The sequence below is a fragment of the Brassica oleracea genome, chromosome C3 (genome assembly GCF_000695525.1).
Source record: "Brassica oleracea var. oleracea cultivar TO1000 chromosome C3, BOL, whole genome shotgun sequence".
In the NCBI taxonomy this organism is placed as follows: Eukaryota; Viridiplantae; Streptophyta; class Magnoliopsida; order Brassicales; family Brassicaceae; genus Brassica; species Brassica oleracea.
In genome coordinates, this window is record NC_027750.1 from 51,759,009 (window position 1) to 51,774,198 (window position 15,190).

General features: G+C 36.4%; 2 protein-coding genes across 2 annotated transcripts; one reads left to right on the forward strand and one right to left on the reverse strand.

Annotated features, from left to right (window-relative positions):
- Nucleotides 1-3,655: 3,655 nt before the first annotated feature.
- Nucleotides 3,656-4,105, reverse strand: LOC106330880 (putative B3 domain-containing protein At4g03170). The gene has a single exon (XM_013769276.1). The coding sequence runs from the start codon at nt 4,103-4,105 to the stop codon at nt 3,656-3,658; it is 450 nt and encodes a 149-aa protein (XP_013624730.1).
- Nucleotides 4,106-11,737: 7,632 nt separating this feature from the next.
- Nucleotides 11,738-14,750, forward strand: LOC106330881. Its single transcript, XM_013769277.1, has 5 exons — nt 11,738-12,493; nt 12,572-13,261; nt 13,519-13,856; nt 13,922-14,003; nt 14,073-14,750. Exons 1-5 carry the CDS (start codon nt 11,738-11,740, stop codon nt 14,748-14,750), a joined length of 2,544 nt encoding a protein of 847 aa, XP_013624731.1.
- Nucleotides 14,751-15,190: the final 440 nt, after the last annotated feature.

Here is a 15,190-nt window from a genome sequence, read left to right on the forward strand (position 1 = left end):
CCTTTTTTTTTTGAAAATTGGTTTTGCCCTATTCACCCCACAAGTTCATATAATTTACGAAAATGCCATCAAATTTTTTTTTTTTTCGAAAATGACATTTTTACTCTCTCACCCTCATCATCTTCAAGTAATTACAAGATTGTCATTGTCATCAATACCACAACCACCATGAACAACCAATTTGAAGCTCTTAATGTTCCCAAAATCGATTTACCCTTCTTCTTTTTCCATTCTTGTGAACTAAACACAACATATCTCTCACTTTCTCTCCACAATGAGCTAAAAAAACCCAAGATTTTGATTCTACATTTTTTATGGTTTATAGAGTCATAGAAGCTAACGATTCTGGGTGGGTTACTTTCGTTTGTGATTCTGTGTGCTTGGAGAAGCCTTGTGTATGCTAAGGAACTTATCTCACCAATTTAAGGTATGACATCGAGTTTTTTTCCAGATCTGTTCGTCAGACGACTTACTTGGGAAGTCGTCTGGCTGTAGACAACTTACCTGTAAGTCGTCTGGTCAACGCAGAGGTTATTTTTGCAATTGACTTTGAAATCTGTAACCTGAGACTACTGAAAGTTAAGTCGTCTGTTTTTGTTTGGTTTCAAAAAAATTTCCAAAGAACCTAGACGACTTACATTTCAGTCGTCATAGGTTAGTTTTGCATTTGACTGGATTATTTCAGAAGTTTGACTTTTCCGGACGACTTACATTTCAGTCGTCTACTGAAAATTAAAATAATAATATTTTTTTAAAAGTAGACGACTTACAGTTAAGTCGTCTACTTTTAAAAAAATATTATTATTTTAATTTTCGCCAGACGACTGAAATGTAAGTCGTCTGGGGAAGTCAAACTTCTGAAATTATCCAGTCAAATGCAAAACTAACCTATGACGACTGAAATGTAAGTCGTCTAGGTTCTTTGGAAATTTTTTTGAAACCAAACAAAAACAGACGACTTAACTTTCAGTCGTCTCAGGTTACAGATTTCAAAGTCAATTGCAAAAATAACCTCTGCGTTGACCAGACGACTTCCAGGTAAGTTGTCTACAGCCAGACGACTTCCCAAGTAAGTCGTCTGACGAACAGATCTGGAAAAAAACTCGATGTCATACCTTAAATTGGTGAGATAAGTTCCTTAGCATACATAAGGCTTCTCCAAGCACACAGAATCACAAACGAAAGTAACCCACCCAGAATCGTTAGCTTCTATGACTCTATGAACCATAAAAAATTTAGAATCAAACTCTTGGGTTTTTTAGCTCATTGTGGAGAGAAAGTGAGAGATATGTTGTGTTTAGTTCACAAGAATGGAAAAAGAAGAAGGGTAAATCGATTTTGGGAGCATTAAGAGCTTCAAATTGGTTGTTCATGGTGGTTGTGGTATTGATGACAATGGTAATCTTGTAATTACTTGAAGATGATGAGGGTGAGAGAGTAAAAATGTCATTTTCGAAAAAAAAAGAAAAAAAAAATTGATGGCATTTTCGTAAATTATATGAACTTGTGGGGTGAATAGGGCAAAACCAATTTTCAAAAAAAAAAAAGGTTAGTTTTGTGTTTGACTTTAAGTTATAAGTCAATTCTGCAAAAAGTCCAACAAGATTTGACCAATTGCACAATGATTTATTCAGTTTTCATTAAAAAACCAAATATTTACTAGAGGTTTTGTCAACATTATTTTTTTTTGTTAGTAATCAATCTTTATATTTTACAGTATTTTTTTTAATAAATATAACTAATAATACGTAAATCGGTTATTCAGTTTACTAATAAAAATGATTTATTCAGTTTTCATTAAAAACAAAATATTTACTGGGAAAACAAGTTTACTATTTTCTAACTAATGACGGTAGAAAAAAAAAACAAATCGGGTCGGGTAAAGAGCATCCGCGTGGCTCTTATGGAAACTGTAAATTTAACTCGATTATGAATTTTGACAAAAAAAAAATAACTCGATTATGAATTAAAAAAAAAGTCAAGTATTTCTCATAAAAAAACTAGAAAGAGCAAGGCGTTTATCGAACAAATCTAGAGTAAGACACTGTTTGCTCTCGAGGTAGGCCAGTTAGTAGGCGGACGGATACAATGGCGATGATATGTCTGAGGAGGGAGACATCTGGGACCTTGGTATTATATATGCCAACAGATTATCTCTTCAAAGAGTCCTCCGCATTCCTTTCTCCTATGGCTAAGGCTATCTCGGTAATTTCTAGCGACCATTGATATTTTGGGTTTTAGTATTGCTCAGATGATAAGTGTGCCTAGATTCTACTGGTTGTTCCAGGGGCCAACCCATTATGGTTGTTCATATCTTAATTGACTTTGAATGCGTACAAGGAACAACGAACTCCGGTTTTGTTGACGTTACAGGACAACCTTAGATTTGTTGCATACAGTTCCTTTTTTTTTGTCACATATAACTTTTTTAAAAGGCCAAGACTAAATGCAACTCTTCTCTAGTTATATCTTTGGCTTGGATCATATTTGCTTTGCATGTGTTTGCAGTTACTGATCATTATGCACTTGTGTATTCCATTGTATAGTAGAATTTGTTGCTTTGCTACTGTTCCAGCGTTCACTTCTTATGATTAAAGTTAACTTCTTCAAATTTTCTTGTACATCTGAATCGTGATACACGTAGAAAGCCACATGATTGATGCATGGTCGTGTGTGTAACTAAGAAAAAATGGCACTTTGCAACACATCAACTTGATCATAGTCTTAAACCGCGTCTTTTCAATACAAGCAACTGTAAAGGTATCAGTGTATCCCCTTACATACGAGTCTCTCCTCGATTCTTGGTGTTGAGATTTTATGGGAATAGATGGCATCTGTTACTAACTAATTGACATATAGTGAAACATGTCTCTGCTTACCTATTAGTTCTATGGATGTTTTTTTCTTTTTTTGTATTCGCATGTGTGATTGATTCTTACAAGCTCAGAAGCCTTGTGCTTAGAATTTGTTTAGCATATATACTGATTGCAACAGTATAATAGACCTTTTTTCCTTTCTTACTTCAATTGCAACAGTATGCTCATGTAATATGTATAGGTCCTGCGTAGAATTAGCTTTACTATTAAGTATAAGGGTGCTGCTAAGATCTGTCATTGACCTACAAATTGAGCTGTACTGAGATTTTGGTAAGACATAAGCGGAAGTATAAGTATAAAGATACCCAAACTACTCTTTTTTTTTCCTTGTATAAATGATCATGTTCTCTTCTTCTTTTTTTTCTTCTTTGTATTACATGAGAGATATTATTCCTGAAGAGAATACCCAGCTAATAAAGAAGTGATGTGTTTTGTGCAGCCGTAGTGAAGTCTGAAGGGTTCAAGCATTTGAAACAGAGTTGTCCCTCTTTGTTGTCTGGGTTGGTGGTAAAACACGGTTGCAGAAGCGGATAAGAGCTGGACGAGTGGACACTACAAATGTGAGGCAAGGGAAGAGGATGGATTCAAATGCTATAAGCTTGCAAATTAACCTTTCCTCTAAGCCTTGTTTTGGCCGCTTCAAATAAACTTCTGATGCTTCAGTACTGATATGATAAGATTAAATTTGTTTGGCTACATTTAGAATTTTTTTATTGTCTGAAACATATAGTATGTCAAAAGTAGCGTAAAAGCTTTTAGGCAATGAATAACTCTTATGTCTAAAGTAGCCTCTTTGTCTTTGATTTGACTTCAATCGCGAAGCAAATCTCATGAGTCTCCTCGTGGATAAACATCCAAACAGTGATGAAATCGCAATTCTCCTTGAGCTCATAATCGCCGACGAATTTCCTCCATCCCGCAATCGAATCAACAAGCGAATCTGTAATCCACGTCTCCGTATCATGAAGAAGCTTCCCGTCTGGTCCGTACAACGAAACAGTCTTCCCGTGGCGGCGAATCTCTGATTCATCGAGCAGCGGCAGAAACTTCTTCTTCATTGCTGACATCAGCTCTTCTCCGTTTACGTCGCTCTTGGTCAATTGCTTTCGAATCGGTCTGCTACATGGCCCAACCAAGAGGGAGTCGATGATCTTCTCCGGTGGATTCGCCGGAATGTTCCATCGGCGGAGTAACTCCAACGTTTCTTCCGAATTGTCTTCCGATTCCATTTTTTCTGCTTCTTCTTCGTGTCGATAAGAGGTTGTTGGGACTTTAAAATGGAATGGAAGAATAGGCGAACCACTTGCACTTGCCTTGCCTCGTTATATATAACGACTTTCTTTCTTTTTTTTCTTTAAAGACGTTAGCTTATCTTGAACTGCAAATACTTCCTCTCCACGCTTCCTCTTTTGTTACTCAATTCAATTAAACTCCACCTATTATTTATTGTATTTTTGTTCATTATTCTTAGGCTTCTAATTGTCATTTTAGTTAATTTCCCTTTTTCCTGTTTTATTATTTATTCTACAGCTTTTTAAGAGCACCATTATCCAAAAAAACCCATTAGTGTTTTTTAATGAATATTTTAGTATTTAAATGTAGTTAAATGGGTTTAAGAACTCTCGTTAAGAAACCCTCCAATTTTGTGCCTCCAATGGTAGTTTTTAAATTAAAGGTTTTTTAAAAAAAATAAGATTTTTTTTTTAGATTAATTTTTTTATTAAATAAAACATATTGAAAGATAATATTTTAAACATAGATTTTAAAATAAAAACATAAAAACAAAGACTAGTAAAATAAGCGATAATAATTTGAAAGAAGCATCCGAGCTCAGTTGTGTCCAAATTTACGTCATATATGTTCAACCAAATCAGCTTTTAGTTGTTGATGCATTTGTCTATCACGAATTCTAGTTCGAGCACCCATCACATTGGCGATATTTGTAGGCATATCTTGAGAAAAATCGAGATCGACATGTGAACTTCCGGTGTCTTCTCCTTATAAGAACTCTGAAACATCAAATTGAGTGTATCCAGAAAGCTCCCGCCTTTTGCTCCCGCCTTTTGCTCATTGCCAACCACGGGATCCTTGCTCGTGTTCAACCATGAGCTTATGAGCACTACGTCCTCTGTGGGAGTTCATTTCTTCCTTTCTTTGCGCTCGGTAGGTGTGTCTTCACCGAAGCTTGAAGTTACAGTACACTGACTATTAAAGATAGGGAGTTGTGATAAACCCTCATACCGAAACGGCTCTTGTTGACTGCTCAAAAGATCAACAAAACTCGAGTTCTGATGACTATATGGATTCGTAGAATCCATATCCTGAAGAAGAGAGAAAAAATAAGTAATCTGAAAGAAGCGAGAAAGAAGAAGTAATGTGAAGAAGAGATAAAGAAGTAGTAATGTGGAGAAGAGAGAAAGAAGAAGATTTAGGTTTAATAGAAGAGAAGAAAAAGAAGCATTCATCACACACGTCCTAAAGAAGCATTCGACTTTACTCTTGGATTTGAGTTAAGTTAAGATGAGTTGACATGAATCTACCATATTTATTACATTGCACACAGTCCTAATGTTAAACTAAACCAACCATTGATAACACGCGTTTTAGCTAACCATAACCTAACTCTAATAAGCATTTATTAACCTCATCTATTAACTACCATCCGCAGTAAAGCAATAAAGGAAAATGTAAGACTTGAAGAAGACAAAGTTTGGCAAATTTACCTCACCGAGAGGTAGAGATGTTAAGATGGTAAAACCTAACCCATTTAAACCCACCCCATTTAAGACCTACCTCATTTAGAACCCATATCCAAGTAGACTCATTTAAAAATAGGTCTATTAGGGGTATCCATTTAGAACCCGCGAAAATTACAGGTACCCATTTAAATTCATTTAGACTCATTTAAACTATTGTTGATTCAATTAGAATTTTTTTAACTTTATGCTCTCTTAGCAGAAATTATATGAAACAAATGAAAAAATTAACTAATTTTTATTATATAAACGTAAATAAAATTATCCTAGTAAAATTAAGTTTTCCCGCCAACCGTAAAACCGAGTTTTTCCTCCAAAACTGTAAAATCAAAATTTTCCGCAAAACCGAAAATCAAGTTTTACGCCAAAAACGCAAAACCGAGTTTTCTTGCCAAAAACGTAAAATCGAGTTTTCCCGCCAAAATCGAAAATCGAATTTTTCCGCCAAAACCATAAAATCGAGTTTTCTCGCCAAAATCACAAAATCGAGTTTTTCCGTCAAAACTAAAAATAAAGTTTTCCCGCCAAAACCGTAAAATCGAGTTTTCTCGCCAAAATCACAAAATTGAGTTTTCATGCCAAAATCAAAAATTAAGTTTTCCCGCCAAAACCGTAGAATCGAGATTTCCCGCCGAAACCAAAAACCGAGTTTTCCCGCCAAAACCATAAAATCGAGTCTTTCCCCCAAAAGCACAAAATCGAGTTTTCTTGTCAAAACCGTAAAATCGAGTTTTTCCGCCAAAACCGTAAAACCGAATCTTTCTGCCAAAATCACAAAATCGAGTTTCCCGCCAAAACCGTAAAATCGAGTTTTCCTGCCAAAACCGTAAAACCGAGTCTTTCGGCCAAAATCACAAAATCGAGTTTTCCCGCCAAAACCGTAAAACCGAGTCTTTCTGCCAAAATCACAGAATCGAGATTTCCCGCCAAAACGGAAAACTGAGTTTTCCCGCCAAAACCGTAAAATCTAGTCTTTCCACCAAAATCACAAAATCGAGTTTTCCCGCCAAAACCGTAAAATCTATTTTTCCTGCCAAAACCGTAAAACCGAGTCTTTCTGCCAAAATCACAAAATCGAGTTTTACCGCCAAAACCGTAAAATCGAGTTTTCCAGCCAAAACCGTAAAACCGAGTCTTTCTGCCAAAATCACAAAATCGAGTTTTACCGCCAAAACCGTAAAATCGAGTTTTCCAGCCAAAACCGTAAAACCGAGTCTTTCGGCCAAAATCACAAAATTGAGTTTTCCCGCTAAAACCGTAAAACCGAGTCTTTCTGCCAAAATCACAAAATCGAGTTTTCTCGCTAAAACCGTAAAATATTTTCCAGCCAAAACCGTAAAACCGAGTCTTTCTGCCAAAATCACAAAATCGAGTTTTCCCACCAAAACCGTAAAATCGAGTTTTCCAGCCAAAACCGTAAAACCAAATTTTTCCGCCAAAAACGTGAAAATGAGTTTTCCCGCCAAAATTATAAAATGAATTTTCACGCCAAAACCGAAAATCGAGTTTTCCCGCCAAAACTCTAAAATGTGTGTTTCCGTATAAACCGTAAAATCAAGTTTTTCGTCAAAAACACACAATCACATTTTTTCACAAAAAAATAATGAATTAATTATTTTCAATTTTGAAATCCCTACCCCGCATGCGACAAAAAAATTAGATGTTGAAAGAGAAATTGTGAGTTTGATTTGGAAAATAGAAAAGAGTTAACTCTCACCCTTCCGGTGGTAGCGATCTGTGTTGTGTCATATAAAAAAGTTAGGGTTACAGTGGCAGTTCAAAAGTGACGGCGGCGCAGGCGATTGAAGAGCGAACGGTGGCAATCAAGGTTTTTCCGGTTTGGATTAATAGTTGTAGTTGACATCACATCAAGGTCTAAGCAACCCGATCAGTTTGTGTTTTATCTGAAATCGAATTCACCGTTTATTTTTCAGATCTGGTTTGAAGGGGTTAACGGCAAAACGACGAGACTCATACTTTCCAAGAAAAGTTAAGTGAAAGTTATATCTCCTATACTATATGAGAACAGTAAATAGTATAGTTACCCAAGTTTACTTGAACTAGTTCACATGTTTCATTTGCATACGCACTATAAACATTTAGACTTGCCTGCATGTTTGTTTTGTGTGTGTGGCTTCTGTATAATGTATGCAAATAGTTCTACCCTGCATACTGATGTAATGAGATGTCATACTAGTTGAAAAAGTACATAGTATAGTCACAATGGTGTGGTTCTACTATTTCACATATTTCTTTTGTACTCACACTTTATACATTTAGACGTGCATTCATGTGCTTATTTGTGTGGATGGCTTCAGTATAATGTCTGGAAAATGGTTGGAATATACTCTACAAGGGGTGTGTCTTAGCATAGTTTACTATACTATCTGATATATGTACATATAAATATATATTGAATTGAACATGTTATGATATATATAACCATATTATATGCCAGAATAGTTGAAATAGTCATCAAGTTGGTTTGTATGTTTACACACAATGCACTCCATTTCACAGGTTTATCGTGTGTTGCAGCGCTTGTTCTTATGGAATTCACACTGCATGAATCAGTGTGCGCCCCTGACGGAAGAGGCACTTGAAACTGCAGCTAGAACATATGCAACTGAAGTCTTCTTCACATTTAACCCAGACCAACTCCCGTAATAACCCACTTGATGTTTTCCCTAATGTTTAACTTTCTTCAGTCGAGACTTGGAACTTTTCGTATTTCCTTTACTTTTCCTTAAGCGCCCACTTTCGACTTCTGTTTCCTGCGCATCTCTTGTATTATTTTGGATTGTATTTTATTTTCAGTTTAACGCATTGTAGTTATTTATCTTTCGCCATTACCAAAGCTTGATAGTTTTATATAATAGTACGATTTAACTTAAATGCAAAGACTATTACATTACTAATGTAGTATAGTATCAGTCAGCTTGTTTGGATAAAAACATTCAAATCTAATATTACCATACTATATTAAATATAGTATAGCCGCATGTTAAACATTTTTCCATAGAAGAACATGCATACATATATGTTCCTTTCCTCAGTAATGCAAACACTTTCTTCCTAATTACGTTCCCATGTAACTCATGTTTTTTTTCCGTTTTGCGCACAACCTCTACGAAAAGATGCACCTCGATTGGTTATAACCATATTATATGTCATAAAGTATAGTCTTCTGACCTCGGGTTGGCATAAAACGGAAAAATGTGTGCCCACAACATTACAGTCTTATTGTTTGGACACCATAAATTCACAAGTTTTATTTTTTGTTTTGTTAGCAATGTATGTTAGTAGAATTAGTTGTTTACACTGCTTGTATGTATTGAGGATCTGACTTTTTTGCCTAAAGTATACCATATATTGTATAGTATAGTTTTGTTTGAGTCACCTCCTACCTATATAATTGGAACCTTATTCAACCGCACATAAGAACGTGGAAACAACAAGGCGAACTTGGAGGTCTATGGTTTTTACCAAAATGTGGGCATACTAAATTGAATATATGATAGTCTCATTTTTGTTATACATAATAGAACAGGTTCATTTAAAAGCAATTGACCACATGTGTTTTTAACTTCACTCCTCTTCCTCCCCACCACGCGCACGCACTTACAGGGTTATTCCTGGCAATATTGGGTGTAACTAGTCCCATCAAAGACTTTCTCCTGTAGAATGGCTATAAGCTTAATATTATGGTCCAATATGAATATTCATAAAATTCACTCTTGTATTAAGTTAAATGGGTTAAAAGGGTCTCCATTAATTTTTAGTAGAACCCATTTAATAAACGGTCTTAAAAGGGTTACCCATTTAAAACCCGAACAGCTAATTAGGTCTAAATGAGCATTTTTTTTTTCAAAACCCATTTAGGCATGTGGGTTTCAAACCCATTTTAACATCCCTACCGAGAGGCGCCGGTAATGGTTGCTTCTCCAAGACAGGTGATGTGTTTTATCTTGTGTCATAGCAAGCTCAACCACCAATAGAGGACTCACAAAAGAATGATGAACAGAATGAATTAATGAACAAAATGAATAATCTATGTACAAGGTTAAGTTAAAGACAGATCTTATAAGAGCTTCAATATGATGCTATTCTATTATGCAAATATCTATTATGCAAATACACACACATGTATAGACAAGCGAAACAGAACAAGCATAAGAGCTTCAAGATGATACTATTCTATTAAGCAAATACACACACGAATAGAAGCCTTGCAGAACTATCAAGACATTAAAAATAATTACTTAACAGAGATCATTCACTAGAACAACTCATTACACAAAGCTCTTAACTTGATGCTAGCTTCTCTAAGTATAACTTATAACATATACATTCTTCAACAAAATTCAGTTAACCCAAATACGAAGATACATCTCAATCAATTTAAACCTCCCACAAGATTAAATCAGTTAATTAGCAACAAAATAATCTGTTCCTAACTAAGCCTCCCACAAGACTAAAGCATGAATCTTTACCTCGACAAAGGCTTCAAGATCCACAAAAATGCAAGGATCCCTTGAACAAACCCACCTGCAACGAACAAAACAGCACAAACCCCCTTGTTCAAAACCCATAAACTGAATCGTCTACACGAAAACAATTTAAAAAATCGAATCCACTAAATAAAGGAAAAATCGAATCTTACGGGTCGATGGGAAGCAAACACAGAAGAAGGAAGATAAGGGATTCTGGTTCTGGTTCTGGAAAAGAATAGAGTTTTGGGAGTGAAGCTGGAGAAGGAGAGTGGAGATCGAGTTTGGGCTGACAGAATAGCTAGAGAAGAAAGCGATGAGATTGCATGCGGAGAGAAGGTGCTCTAAAGTGAAGTTCTGAGAAACTTCAACCAGCTCTTGTTTCCTTTTGTGTTTCAACTTTTCAACCGATATATTTATTAAATACTTTTTATTTAAAAGTCCTCATTCTTTATTGGGAAATTTGGAAAAAGAGAACAAATTAACTATACTATTGTCCCCTTAGAATGCTTTTACTAATCTTTGTCCCCTTAGTACTAATGAAAAGTAAAATCCAGTTTTGTCCAGATTTATAAATATAAAGGTTAAAATGTAAAAACATAAGTAATTTCCAAATTGAGTTATATTATGATATAGTAAATGTAAATAAAGTTAAAAAAAATCAAAACTCAATCGTCTCCAACATCTCTCCGTCGAAGGTCGAGAAAGGCGATTTCCGTGTTTGCCATCAACGTGTTCCGTCTGGCGCGTCTTGGTTCGCCGGTGAACTCTTAGTTGTCGTGCCATATTTCTTTCCTCCTTCCTCATTCCTCCTTCCTCTGTGGTATTTTCTGTTTCTAAGACGCTTCTTTTCTCCAACTTTGTTTTCTCTATGAACCCTAATTGAACTTGTTTTCTCCGACAGCGTTAATGAGCGTTAGCAAGAGGCGGACGAAGCTTTCATCACAGATTAAGAACAAGTAGGTGTTCGATTTTCATCTCGGTTCCTCTTTTCCCAAAATTAAAGGTTAGGTTTTGAGATCCCCTTTTTTATTTGATTTAGTTTAGTGATTTTGTTGATGTACATGTATTAATAAATTACTAAATGGCTTAGAAACTCAAATTGTGAAAGTCCATTGTTTGAGCTTAGACAATGATATGTTCCAATGATAATGTAAGAGTTCTACGAGTGCATTTTCAGACAATAACCAGTCTTAAGGTTGAATTTTATTTTGGTGGTGATTGAATTTTTAAAAAGGAAATTGATTCATGTTTACGGTTTTGATTGTAGTTTTGGGTTGAGCTGATTGTGGGCTTTATGGGCTATTTTACATGTATAATAGTTTGATTGTAGTTTTGGGTTGAGTTGATTGTGAGTTTTATGAATTTAAACAAAACATCTTAATGTTGAGTATCTTTATGTCTCTCGTAAGCGTTTGGAAGTGAGTCAATCGGGTATAGTTGAGTAGCTTTGACTCTGTTTCTTTGCCGTGTCTGAAGATTCGCTAACAAGTTGATGTTTTTGAGTTCGTGTTTTATAGGAATGGCTTAATAGTTTCCAAAACGCATTCTTGAAGAAGGAGCTGAGACCCAGATTGATAAGATTAACAATACGTGTAGGCATAGGACGTTGGATATGGTGAGAAGTGTTCTCAAGGATGAATATGAGGAAGTTTTGCAAGACCCGGTCTTTGGTCCAATTCTGGCAATCCTAGAGAACAAGCTCATGTACTCAGGGAAGATTATTCACAGCTTCATATGCAAGCAGCTCAAGGTTTCCAAGCTTCACGAGCTGTGGTTTGTATTTGCAAGTAGGCCTCTTAGGTTTTCACAGCAAGAAATTTATGTTGTGACTGGACTCAAGTTCAAGGATGAACCTGACATAGAATTTGAAGATTGGGAGGATGATAAGGGGTTTTGGAGCAGGGTGTTGAAGCAGAACTGGAAGATCAGCTTATTGAGTATAAGGACTGAGCATCTTGAAGTATGTAACAAGTGGACGTATGTGGACAGGGTGAGGCTAGTGTATCTCTGTATTATCCAAGGATACCTCATAGCTAAGGATGATAGAGTTTCTATCCCTCTAGAATACATCCGCTTGGTGATGGATTTTAGTAAGATGAGGATGTTTCCTTGGGGTCTTCATGCGTATGATGAGCTGATTGATTCAATACGTAAAGCAACCAAAGATCTACATCTGAAGAACAATTACGTGCTGGATGGATTCTCCATTGTGTTTCAGATATGGGTTATGGAGGCAATCCCCGACATTGGTACTATGGTGGGTCAAAAGTTCAACAAAAACATTACCAAAGTGAGATGTAGGAATTGGAAAGGAAGTGAGAAAGTGTCTTACGAAGATATCAGTAGCCTGGCGTCGCACTTCGATAAGGTAATTATCTTTCTTCTATTTATAATCTGTTCAGTCATCAAAAACATTAAGTTTGTTGTTTCAGTTTGTTCTTGTCAGGGAGAGTTGTTCCCTTTTATATATGCTTCTGGGAACTCGGATGTGATTGATAGTGATCAGTTCTTCAGGGAAGATGAGAAGAATGACGAAAGAGTTGGACGTATTGTTGCTCTGATCAATGCCAAACAAGATTGGTCAGAATTTGAATGGGAAGTTCAGGCTTTGCCTCGAAATGTGGAGCTGTCTGATTCAGAAGAGGGAGTTGATGTCGGATATGTCACAGAAACCCATGTGGAGGAACCATCACATGTAGAGGAACTGGTTGTTATTGCAAGAAGGGGCAAGCGTAAGATAAATGATCCTGGTGCCGAAGCCCGAAAGAAACAATTGCTTTGTCAATGGGTGGCTGAACATAACAGTGGTATCTCTGGTCAGATGAAGACTTTCATTGAAGGATTATTCACCTCTTTAAAGGAGGTGGTGCAGAAAGACATCGAAGAGCATTTTGACAAGGTCGACAAAGAGATGGCTCAACTCAAGGAAGTGGTGTCTAAGATTTCGGGTCCGTCAGATACAATGGGAAAAGAAAGAGCCTCTGAGATTTTGTGTCCTTCAGCAAGAATGGAGAAAGACCAATGGCGAGAAACATCACAGAGTCTGTCTCCTTCAGCAGCCAAGGAAAAAGGCAAAGGCAAGGCAGCTGAGACTGGGGTTCCTCCTACGGTTCGTCGTAGCCCTCGGCCAAGAAAGGTAACCACAAAATGAAGCTTTGTAGTATGTCAGACGAAATTGCTTGTGTTCTAATTTTCTCTTGACTTTTGTGTACTGTCCTTGGACTTTGCTTGTAATATCAGATTGTAATGTATTTTGTTGTTTGATATGAAGCGAACTGATGACTATGACTTGTTTAATTAACTCTATTGTAATGTAATTTTTCTGTGGTTTGCCTCTTTTCTTCTGTCCTTGTCTGTTTTATCTATTAATATTATGTTGGGTGTTATTAACAGGAGATTGAAACAGATGATATGTTGGATTTTTTGAAAAATTTGTCACAATCATCGAAAAATAAAGATATGGGGACCAGAGAGTATTTACAAGAAGCCGTGGGGAACCTTTCTCAAGCATCACATGTTAGAGGTTTCGATCCCTCACAAAAAAGCTCGCCGGAAGAAGCAGTAAAAATTAGTACTCCTTTATCATCATTTAAGCCTGCGGATTACAAAACACTCAGTCTCAAAGATACAGACTTACCTGAGGACCGGGTGAACGACATAGATCATTCATTAGTTTTTGTCCCTGAGGACTCATGGGTCAAATTAAGGAAGTGGTGTTCAACTTCCAAACAGTAAGTTTTTGGCGTGCTTTATTGTATCAAATTCGACCACCTTTTAACTATGTTTTGTATCGCAGGCACCTCAAAATTGGATCTTCTGTGTACACAAATGAGTTAGCAGCACGTGTAATGGGACCTGCAGTGTGGTTGCAGAACGATGTGAGTTATAAATAAGTTTGTTCTTATTTTCTGTACGCCAACTCACTCATTTTGTATCATTACTTTCAGGAAATTGATGCTATGTTGTACTTATTTTGTGAGACGACTTCTTTGGGACGATGGAATCAATCCAAAGTAGCCTTCATGAGCTGCTTATTCAGTAATCAAATGAAGAATTCTTACATAGATTTCAAGAAAGACAGAAAAGGTTACAAGGTGCAAGGACTGCCCCACCAGTACGGAATTGGTGAACTTCCTGCACACGGACGAACAGGACTAATGTGGGATCTTGATGTCAGTCGCATGTATTTGCCTCTTCTTGTGCACAGTAACCACTGGATCTCTATGTGCGTGAACTTTGTTACTCGTTCAATAGAGGTCTTCGGCTGTGGAAGAATGAAACACAACAAGGACTTGGAGCCATTTGCACATCTCATCCCTAGAATTGTCAAAGCTGTGCAATCTTCGAAGAGTAAACTAATCGTCAAGCCATATGATGTCACTTACACCCCAATGCCCTTCCTAAACAAGACTAGCAGTGATTGTGGAGTATATGCGCTGAAGCACATTGAATGCCATCTTCTAGGCATGGACTTATCATTAGTGAATGACGACAACATTCGTGAAGCTCACCTCAAGATTGCTTATGACCTATGGGAAGCTGCTAATGATCCTGTCATTATTTCGAGAATGTCACAGTTTATTCCTCCTAATACCACGACAGATCCTGTAGTTACAATTTTATGAGGCTATTACCATTATGACTAGCATTATATTTGAATCTCTTATTTAGTATTGTATTTGAATCTCTAGTTTAACAACGACTCTGTTTTTTAGTTTAATTTCTCTCTATGTTTTTGGTCTTATTTGAATATTTGTGGTATCATACACAATAACAAACTAGACCCTAAATGAAACTAAACAAAGCCACACATGATATCAACCTCTAACTATACCCTAAATGAAACAAAACTAATCCATAGACGATATCAAACCTACCAAGACTACAAATCTTAATAATCAATACAAAACTTAATAACAAAACACGTGCAAGTTGACCCAAAAACTTGACCCGATTAAACCATGATTTGCCCTAAAAATAAACTTATATAAGACCAATGGCGAGAAACCCTACTTATCTCATCGTTTATTTCTCCTCTCCTTCGTTCACTCTTCAAAAAAATGAA

Bases quoted from the DNA above. Each gene is read 5' to 3' on its own strand.
- LOC106330880 (XM_013769276.1), bottom strand. From the start codon at position 4,105: ATGGAATCGGAAGACAATTCGGAAGAAACGTTGGAGTTACTCCGCCGA.
- LOC106330881 (XM_013769277.1), top strand. From the start codon at position 11,738: ATGGTGAGAAGTGTTCTCAAGGATGAATATGAGGAAGTTTTGCAAGAC. The intron at 12,494-12,571 runs GTAATTATCTTT...TGTTCTTGTCAG, and splicing joins TGGCGTCGCACTTCGATAAG to GGAGAGTTGTTCCCTTTTAT. The intron at 13,262-13,518 runs GTAACCACAAAA...TGTTATTAACAG, and splicing joins GTAGCCCTCGGCCAAGAAAG to GAGATTGAAACAGATGATAT.